We start from the raw sequence: 10,050 nt of genomic DNA, 5'->3' as shown, positions 1-10,050 counted from the left end.
GGACAGAACGGGGTGGGATGGGACAGTGCTCACCCGGTTTGGCCACTTTTGCTGCCAGGGCTGCAGGAGCAGTGTGCTCTCCCAGAAGGCTCCCCACCAGCAGTGGGTACGCTGTCTCCAGGAGCGATGATGCCTCCACCCCAGTGGCTCATCGTTGGCCATGCTGTGCCATGCCCTGATCTTTACAGAAGGGTTTGTTGCTTGCCTTCACCTCGCTGCAGCTCCTCCACAGCTGCTTTGGTGTTGGTGCACAGGAGAAATCCCAACCTTGCAAGCATGCAGCCCGGCAGGAGGGGCTGAGAGGGAAGGCTGAGCAGCAGGACTGCAAGGTTTGGGCTCCATCACCATACGTTGTTGCTTTGGGCATTGTTGCTTCCCCAACGAACCACCTGGTGACAGAGCTCTGCTTCATGGTGGCTGAGCACCGTGGCTGTGCTGACACAAAATACATCCAGACTGGGGGACGTGTGATGGGCACCGGCTTCGAACTGCGCACTGGTAGATCTCAGGATGAAAGGTGCTGTACGACTGCAAATTATTACTCTTGTTAATAACGATGTCCACCAGCTCACATTTATCTGCTCTTCAATTAACTTTTTTTTAAGGACTCTTAGCAGGTTAGAAAGATACAAATTTTCCCTGGCAGAACCTGTGCTGGTTTGACCCCGTAAGGTTGCACAATTACTGTACTGGCATGGTCCTTAATTAGACTCTCCATAATTTTCTCCAGCATGGCGGTGTGGCTCATTGCTCTGTAATTCCCAGAATCTTGAATCTGACAGGCTTTATGGCTTTATCCACTTTCCAGGCTTCTTGTCCTTAGGAGCACCTGGCATGTTGCAGGGCCTCCTCCACAGCCTTCCCACCCTATAAGGCTGCAAAGTCCCTTTGGCCAGCAAGGTTGGGTGCTGACGGCTCCTTGATGTGCTGCTCCTCAGTGTCAGCAGATGTTGGTTCAGCCCCAGACTGCATCTTTGATCCTTTCTTGTTCTCCATCATTTTTCTACACTCCTACACCCCAAGGGATGCTTGGGATGCTACACGTCGCTCTTTGCTTTCCATAGGCAGAGCCTGGAGCAGCGTAGGGCAGGAGCTGGGTCCTTTGAGGCTTGGAGATTGCTTCTGCCATGCAACGTGCAGCACACGAGGAGCCCTGACTGCCACCTGGATGTGTATTTATTTGGTATATTCTTACTGTGTCAGGCACAGCTCCCATAGCTGCTTGCAGTGATGGATGTGCACACTTCTTGCAGTGGTTTTCCCTGAGCTCTCTTGCCATGGGTCACACCGAGCCGTGCTGCCTGCTGCTTTTCCTCTCCTGTGGAGGTGATGGGTCACCCACACCATCCTCATCATCTCCACTGAGAGGTCTGAGCCTTCCATGAGGGTCTGGGGAGGTCAGTGCATCCTTTGCAGGAGCCGTCGGGTCAGCGAGGACCTCTGGATGCTGGGGTTTGTAGGGACACCCAGCACAGGGTCTGTGACCCAAACCTGGAGAGGGATTTGGTGGCTGGAGGAGCTCTGCGGAGTTGTGGTTTCAGTCCCTGCCCTGCATCAGGATGGATGCAGCTCTGGCCTAGCCAAAATTCCTCTCTCCCTACCCACCCAATGGCTATAAATAACAAATAATAACAACTCCCAGGCTGGCAAGCCATTTGGGGTTTTGTGGGTTTTTTTGCTTTGTTTTGCTTTTTGCATTTAGGAAGTAACTTTTCATAGAAACCAATACTTCTTGTTTGGTTTGGGGTTGTTTTTTTTTTTGACCAGATTCCTCATTGTTCCAGCAGCAAAGTGTTTTCACAGAGCACAGCCCAGGTGAGCAGGGAGGAAATACTTGCCAGGGCCGAACTGGGACCAGAGCTGGGCTGGGTGCAGCTGGGACTTGCTTGGAAGCAAGGCAGCTCCTGGGCATCGCTCGTCCCTTCCCTCACACCCTCCTGTTCCTTTCTCTGAATATCATTGAAATCCTTTAGTGCATTAATTTCAGACTGAATGTAAATAAGCCATTTGGATTCCTCCCAGTTGAGCAAACTTTCAGACCAGAATTCTGCTTTCCTCTCCTCCAGCCAGGCTCATGGGATTGGAAGGATTTGCTTCAGTGCTGTCTCTCCTGCACTTGAAACCACTTAATCAAGCTCTACAATATCCCTTGAATAGGTCAGACAGGCACCTGATTGGGCCAGGCAGCCTATATGGGAAAACCAAGCGAGATTACACACTGGTTTTATCCGCATAAAAAAGATTAGGAAGCTCCCCAACTAAATACCGCCGCAAGGCAGCTGTTGGTGGTGGCCAACGCCTCGCTGGGCTGCCTGTTTGTGTCTCCATCCAAAGCAGTCCTTCCCCAACCGACCGCTCCTGGGAGAAGCAAGGAGGAGAAGGAGACGTGGGACTCCTGTGCCAATGGAGACGTGACCCATAGCCCTGGACGCTAGCATCTGGATCCAGATGTATGGATCCAGATGTGGATCCAGATGTGTTGAGCTTCTCTCCTGCCCCCATATTACTCTCTCTGTGGCCAAAGCACCACTAGGGGGGTGGAGAACCAGCTCATCCCTCACATCCAGCTCCAGCTGAGGAGTCCAAAGCGGGAGCCATGGGAAAACCTGGGAGGATTTGACCCCAAAGGCCTCCAGCATTGCATCTTCCCACATCCTCCGCGCCTTCCAGCTGAGGGCCGCACGGAGGGGACAATGTGTGGGTCCCTGCAGTCAGCCAGAGCCCCACTGGGTGCAGCAAGGCGTTCTGATGGCAGCAGTGCTCCTGTTTGTGCTGCTGACGCACCGCTATTTCCTCTTGTTTGTGCAGGGCTTTGTGGACGGGTTAGCTCGGTCCTGAAGGCAGCAGGGAGCGCAGCGTGCCTCCCGCCCTGAGCATGCAGGCTTCTGCCCCTCGTCAGCACAAAGCTGGTGGTGCAGTGCAGGGCCCCTCCTGCTGCTCCTTTCCCTGTGATCCCAGCTCCGTTGGCACGTTTTGCTTTGCAGCAGTGTTGCAAGACACGCAGTGGAAGGCCATGAGACCGTCCAGCTTTCTTGCTTCTTTCAGCTCTTTCCCCTTTTCCCTCCATTCTTCTCAATCCCTGCCATGTTTGGAGCTCTGTGCTTTCCTGGGGCTGTTACAGAGGCTAGTTTTGACTTTGCAAAAGGGAAGAAGAGTCAGGAAAGTTGGGAGCGTGCGTCGCTCAGCCTTGGCAGCCAGGAGGCAAAGATGAAGAGCTCCACATCTCTCTGCTCTCCTGATCTCTTGCACCGTACAGCAGGGCTGCGATTCACCAAAGCCTGACTTACTGTTCTTCAGACACTTCATTGTCTCCATCCTCAGCCCCGTGCCGCGTTGCCTTTTGTTTCTCCTTGTGTTTGGCACAGGGCTGTGCAGATGCTCCTGGTGGAGCAGCAGGGCTGTGTGCAGGGCAGGACAGGAGCAGCTTACCCAAATCTCTCTCCCGCCTATTTCTGTCTCTCTCCTAGCCAGCTTGTCCCAGTGGGCGTTGATTTAATTGCCATCTTCCTCCCTCCACTGCTGTGGCTGTGTGTGAGAGCTCATGTTGCACTGGGTAACAATTACGGGTGCAGCAGAAAGCTTCACTTTGCAAAGTAATGCTCAGCACCTCGAACCCCTTCCCGTGCCCTCCAGCCGCAGCTCCGATTGCTCAGCTCTGGCTCACAGCTCCACGTGGGGCTGCCCATCCATTGAGGTGTCAGCGTTTGCTTCCCACAGGCGTTGGCCAAATCCCACGGCTCTGAGTCAGGCTGGCCCAGGTCTGGACACGACAGAGGACGTGGCTGCAGCCCCGTGGGGCGTTACTCACCTTTACACCATGCCTGTGCACAAACACCCAGAGGCGTGGGACAGCCTGCTCTCTTCTCTCTTTTTCACCCTGGACTCTCACAGGAACGTGAGAACCAGTTTTCCGTGCTCCTTTTTGGGTTGTGCTTCCTCCCGCTCCGTTTGGGTTTTGGAGCCAAACTGCAGAACTCAGCTGGAGCTGCTGCATTTCCCCTTGAGTGAGCACCAAAATCACCACTGGTCTGGATGCAGAGAGCTTGGTGCCAGGCTCTGCAGGTTTTCTCAGCAGAGCTGGTGGGTCCTCCAGCAGGAGCCCTTCAGAGCAGGGGGCAGATCTGCACTCTGCAGGGTAGCGCTTAAAACAGTGACCACAGGCAGGTTGTTTCTTCCCATCCCGGTTGATTCTGTGAAGGAACCCAGGGTACAAAGTGCAAACCAATCTCGGCCATGCTGGGGAGGGCTCAGGCTCCAGGGCACAGCAGTCTTATGGGGAAACTGAGGCAGGGGATGAATGCATGGGGCTGAGGCAGCATCACTGCCAGCTGCATGCATCCCCTCCTGCCCACCTCAGGCTGTGGATGTGCCCCCACCTCCCTTGTAGGGCCTCTTGCTGTAGTCCCTGTAATTACTCAGCTGAGGTCTGCCCAGCTCCAGCTTGTAGGACCTCTTGTTACACTGAGTGTAACGCGGTGGCCGAGGGCTCACTCTGCACCCCCCCCCCCCCCAGCCCTGCCTGCCTGCATGTAGGATCTCTTGTTATAGCCAGGGAAATTACAGCTGTTTGGTCTCCCTCCCTTTGCCCAAGCTATAATTTAGGGTTATATAAAGTGCAGTCCAGCCCCTGTTGTGCAAGCGGCTGCTATTCCTGTGCCGGGGAGGAGGAGGGGGCTCTGCAGCCCCCAGTCACACACTGGGGAGTGCTCCCCACTGCTGGCTGGGATGCTGCAGGGAGATGTGTGGCACTGGGGTTTGTCCCCACAAGGCAGGTGGGGAGTTGCTCATTTGGGATTTGGCTTGCCACAATCGAGGCAGTTCCACAGAGGCAGCTCCTGTGCCAGGGCAAATGGGATCTGATGGGGGGTGGCTGGCAGAGCTCTTTCATGAGAATGGGGGAAAGCTTGGCTGGAGGTGCTTGGCTGGGTGTTACTGCATCCTCTCTCTTGTTGGAGAGGGAATCTGAGGCCACAGGAGGGTGGTCTCAAACCTCTGGCATTGCAGGAGGGGAAGCAGTGCCGTGCAACCCTCAATCCATTGCAGCCCTCCAGCTGTTCCCCCAGCTGTGCACTGGGTCAAAAAACAACAGCAGCCAGCGGACACGGCTTGCACCCTGAAGTGGAACCCCAAAGCATGATCCAGGCGTGTGATTGCCCGGGGACTGTGTTGGTGGCTGTGACCCCCCCTCCCGAGGCATTCACCCCGTCCTCTTTCTCTTGCAGAGGTGGGTGAGACCTCACACCCTTCACCTGCAGCCCCCAGGATTGAGAAGCCCTCGGATGACGCTGAGTCCTGCACAGCGCTGCCCAACGGCACCACAGCAGCCAGGACGGAGCTCGTGGGCACTCCCGAAGCTGTGACATGTGAGTGCTCCTTGGCACGGCTGCTGCCAATTAATAAGTGATAGTGCTCATTAACGAGGCAGGCGGTGATGAGAAGCCATCATCTCCCTGCTCTGTCAGTGTGCCCTCGCTCTGTGCCCCTTTGTGGGGTGGGTGGTTCTGCTCCCAGGCCGCCCCTTAGCACACAGCCACCCCCGTTGGTTGGATGGGGGTGGGTTGGCGCTTCTTCCCGAGGGGAGCAGGGTGGAGATGAGGTTGTGAACAGTGAAACGCAGGCGCTGCTGCCTGGAGCAAGGAGAGCGCACGTTTCTCCAGCCCCAGCACGAGCCCTGCGAGCATCTGGGAGCTGGGCCGGCTGCCCACAGACATTCTGCACCTCTGAGTCACACCACGGCCACTGCACCCTGCACGCCGCGGCCCCACGCAGCCCCTTCCCCACCCTGTAGGGACAAGGGGAGCACGGCCAGGCTGGTGGGGGGGCAGGGAGTGGGGCAGCTCCCTCCTTCCCCTCTGGTCCCTCGGCATTACTGCCAGCAGCCCTGTTTGCAGCCCACTACTGCCGCTTTCAGTGCAGGGTCACAGTGCAGCCCAGTCCTGCTGGTGACCCCACCTTGGGCACAGGAAGGAGCGCTGTGGGTCTGACAGTCTGGCACTCATCTGGGGGTGCCGGGGAGCCTGAGCTGCTCCATGAAGCATCGCCCCGGTGTGAGGCACAGCGTGCCCATCCCAGAGCTTTGCATTGCATGCAGTCGGTGCAATGGGTTGCTCCTCCCTGCGCTGCTGGCGCCCCGCAGAGCATCACACACCGCTCCGGGGCTGCAGGTTGAAGGGCTGTCTCTCCAAAGAGCTCCTGAAAGCAATCCCGAAAGATGGAAGCTATTTTTCTTAACGAGAGGGGGGGATTGCTGGCTGGTCCTCCCTGCTGCTCACTGGAGCTGGAGCATGATTTTGATTTACAAACAGTTTAATCTGAGGAATGCAGTGAAATGGAGAATGCCAAACCCAGCGCACTGCTGGCTGCTGTAAGTTGTGCTGCTTCAGAACAAAACAGAGGGCAAAGCTGGGGGTGCAGGGAGAGCAGTGGCAGAGGTGGCTGTGCTGGGCTCTGTTGCCCATTCCCCCATGGCTCCAACCAGCCCCGCTGCCTCTGTTCCCGTGGGCTCCATGCATGGTGGTGGAACCTCAGTGTGTGCTCCTGTTCCCTTGGGATACCAAACCCTGGGACTTCAGGGAGTGGTGGGGGCAAAGTGTCTCATTTTATCCATGATCCATTTCCCCTTTGCCTTTTTTGCCCTTCTCTCACCCCTCTTGCTTTCAACCCAATGCTTTCAGCTCAGCACTGGTGGTTGTAAGCGCGTCTCACCGAATGCCCGTGCAGACTTCTTTCTGCAGCTCCCATTTTGGAAGCACCACAGGCACACATTTGCGGGTTTCGTGCCTCTGTCTATTTTTGCCGCTGCAAGACAGGCAGTCATTGCTGTGGGGGGGGGGGACTGAGCCGTGCCCCCTCCTCCCATGGGTCCCCCCACAGCCACGCTGTGCAGAAAGCAGCTACTGTTCCCGGCGGCCGGAGGTGCCTTTGCCCTCGAGCCTCCAGGCTGAATCATCCCTTGTTTACTGGCGCGGGAGAGGGAAATCAAAGCTTGGCAAAAGCTCCTCCAGTCCAGGCCGGGTCTGTGGCTTCGATTGGCATCACTGCAGCGGGAGTCAGACATTGCAGCCCCCTCCCTTGAGCTGCGTTTCGAGCTGTGTTTCCAGCCCTCTCCTGACCACGCCACCTTCGCCACACATGGGGACACGGCGCCGAGCAGGAGCACACAGCTGGAGGCTGATAGAGCAGATCTGTATTCCCTCCTCAGGCCGAGGAGTTCAGCCAGAGGCTGGGGAGCCCTTTCATTACGCAGCTGGGGTGATGAGCAGCGCTCCAGTTTCGCCTTATCTGGCTCAGCAGAGGGGGATGGCCGTGCAGCTCATGGCTGCTCTGCGGGATGGCGGCTGTGCCATTGGGTTTCTTTTGGGGGCGGCAGAGGTGGAGGTTTCTCCCCATGCCCTCTGTGCCCCCACTCACCTCCACCCCTCCTGTCTGTGCTGGCAGTGCTGAGCCCCCTACCCAGGTCCTCTGCTGAGGTTTGGCAGTCACACCACATCCCGCACGCCAAGACGTTGTTTCTTGCTCTTTTCTCATCCCTCCCTCTCTTTCTCTGACTGCCTCCTTCCTTCCAGCTGTCTCTTGCATCTCATTCCTCCTCCCCATTCTCCTGGACAGTGCTTTAGTCAGCATCCCTCCTGCAATACCATGCCAGGTTCCCACATGCTGGCAGGGAACGGGGGCCGGAACCTCATTTGTCCCTCAGCACAGCACTGCAGGGACCAGCAGTGACCTCCTGCTCTCTCCCCAGGCCAGCCCCAGATGCGAGCAGCCACACAGGCCCCCAGCCCCTGCACCCACCTGCTGCAGAATGGGGCTGGACAAGGACCGGATCCAGGTGGGAACACGGGGAACGGGGTCTTTCGCCCTCTGCCCAGCTCCCAGAAGCCTCACCGTAAGCTGCAGTCCCACCACTCCATCAACAGCCAGAGCAGCAAGAAGAGCAAGGGCAGCTCCAAGTCAGCTTCATCCCACATCCCTATTGAGGCGCAGGAAGGTACCACTCTCTGCAAGGGGAATTTTCTTTGCTGTGGCCACATATCTCATGGGGTATCTTATGTAGCATCCTCCCAGCTCACCAGGACCCTGAAGTTGGGCAGCAGCCACGCTCCCCTCACCTCCTGCATCTGCACCACTCACCCTTCCCCAGGGCGGGTACTGATTGGGTGTCATTTCACCTCCTCCAAAATTGGTTTATATTGGGGTCTGGGCATGTCTCAGGCATTGAGGGAGCAGCGCCTGGCTCCCAGCCCCATCCCACCCCCTCCCCTCGTTCCCAGTTTTCATCCTTTGGGGGCCGAGCATCCATTCACCAGCCCAGCACTGGTACCACTCCTCCCTGCCCACTCTCTCTGGCTGTTTCCCTGCAGACTGCTGCGTCCACTGCATCCTATCCTGCCTCTTCTGCGAGTTCCTGACCCTCTGCAACATCGTGCTGGACTGTGCCACCTGCGGCTCCTGCACCTCCGAGGATTCCTGCATCTGCTGCTGCTGCTGCAACTCGGGCGAGTGCGCGGACTGCGACCTGCCCTGCGACATGGACTGCGGCATCATCGATGCCTGCTGCGAGTCGGCCGACTGCCTGGAGATCTGCATGGAGTGCTGCGGGCTCTGCTTCTCCTCCTGAGGGCCAGATCTGGGGAGAGGGGACTGTTCCCATCCCCTCCTGCAGGCTCCCCAGCAGAAATTGTGGAAACCCAGGCGTGAAATGCCAAAAGACGGAGCCCGGTGAGGAAGGAGAGTGCTGCCCCCCCACCCCGCTGCAAGCCTCATCCTCAGAGCTGGTGAGCCTGCTGGATCCTGCCTGGGGAAGGGTGAATCAGCAGGGCTGGGGGCGGCCATAGCACTCTACCACTTCCCCACGCCCGGGGTTCATGGGAGCATCCTGCCACCTGAGCCGAGCGCAGGAGCTCCCACCCCACAGTTTCCCAGGACGCTGCTCCAGGTGCTGTGCCTTGCTTTGGGGTGGCCCAGGGCATCCTCACTTCTTGGATCCTCCAAGGCTGGGTGCAGCAGAACCTTCCACCCCACAGAGATGGCCTCTGGAGCCAGGCTGTGTGGGTGGGCGCAGCCCCCAGCCCCTCCTCGGTGCTGACATTGGCAGCCAAGTGCAATAACCAGCCTGCAGGGGGATTCCCCCACAGCCAAGTGCCTTCATCCCCACCCACTCTTCCTGCAGGACTGCAACCCCAAGTGCATCCCTCACTGGGCAGCTTGGTGCAAAATGACCCCCAGCAGCTGCTGGCCCCCGTCCCATCACCGCAGGGACAGGGCTGGTGGCTGGAGGGGGGCAGAGAACACCCTGTTGGAGGGCTGGGGAGAAGGGGAGGAAGAAGAAGTGTCATGGTATTATTATTATTATTTTGTCTTTGGTCCCTTTTGTTACTGTAAATAAAGGTCTGTCTTCATTTCTGAATAAGGGCTGCTGTGTCACCTCATGTGCCCAAGGAATGGCAGCTCACAGCCACACTGCATCTCCTGTCCCCACATCCTTCTGCAGCTCAGGGCACAAGGACCTGCAAGGGCTGCAGGGCTTTCTCTTGGCACTGGGGCCATGAGGTGGCTCAGCAGCAGCCCTGGAGCTCTCCTGTCCTCTGCCCCTCACTTCACCTCTGTTGCAGGGGCATCATGTCCCTAAAAGGAGACAGGCGGCCGAGTTTGGTGGCTTGGGTTCTGCCGTGCCACCTCTCAGCCCAACTGAGCAACTGCCAAACATGCCATGCCATGCTGTGCCATGCTGTGCCAGTAAGGGACCGTGACCCCCCAGGAGATTGGCTTGAGGTCCCAACCACCCCAGCGAGGCTGCAGGCTGGGCTGAAGTTGAGCAAGGAGGGAAAAACACTTAAAAACCAAGGCCAAATGGGTCAGTTGGTCGCAGTGACACAGGCTGGTTCGGGATCTGGGCTGCCTGCCCTCCAAGGCTGCCGCTCAGCCCTTCAACCTATTTTTAGTGGTGAGCGGAAGGCAGTCGCAGCCTGGTGCTGGGCAAGTGCGCAGCAGGGAGGAGGAGATGCGAGCAGCCTTCCTCTATCCTAAGCATGGCGGGGCGGCAGACTGGGG

General features: G+C 57.7%; 1 protein-coding gene across 1 annotated transcript; it reads left to right on the top strand.

Annotated features, from left to right (window-relative positions):
• Positions 1-2,748: 2,748 nt before the first annotated feature.
• Positions 2,749-9,382, top strand: MDFI (MyoD family inhibitor). Its single transcript, XM_042884041.1, has 4 exons — positions 2,749-2,822; positions 5,194-5,363; positions 7,742-7,987; positions 8,361-9,382. Exons 1-4 carry the CDS (start codon positions 2,749-2,751, stop codon positions 8,615-8,617), a joined length of 747 nt encoding a protein of 248 aa, XP_042739975.1. The 3' UTR covers positions 8,618-9,382.
• The last annotated feature ends 668 nt before the right edge of the window (positions 9,383-10,050 follow it).

The sequence above is a fragment of the Lagopus leucura genome, unplaced genomic scaffold (assembly GCF_019238085.1).
Source record: "Lagopus leucura isolate 7727_CA_CO unplaced genomic scaffold, USGS_WTPT01 Super-Scaffold_100043, whole genome shotgun sequence".
In the NCBI taxonomy this organism is placed as follows: Eukaryota; Metazoa; Chordata; class Aves; order Galliformes; family Phasianidae; genus Lagopus; species Lagopus leucura.
The sequence above is the reverse complement of the archived record's forward strand: the minus strand, read 5'-3'. Positions and strand labels throughout refer to the sequence as shown.

Bases quoted from the DNA above. Each gene is read 5' to 3' on its own strand.
- MDFI (XM_042884041.1), top strand. From the start codon at position 2,749: ATGGCAGCAGTGCTCCTGTTTGTGCTGCTGACGCACCGCTATTTCCTC. The intron at 2,823-5,193 runs GTTAGCTCGGTC...CCCCCTCCCGAG, and splicing joins GTGCAGGGCTTTGTGGACGG to GCATTCACCCCGTCCTCTTT. The intron at 7,988-8,360 runs GTACCACTCTCT...GTTTCCCTGCAG, and splicing joins CCCTATTGAGGCGCAGGAAG to ACTGCTGCGTCCACTGCATC.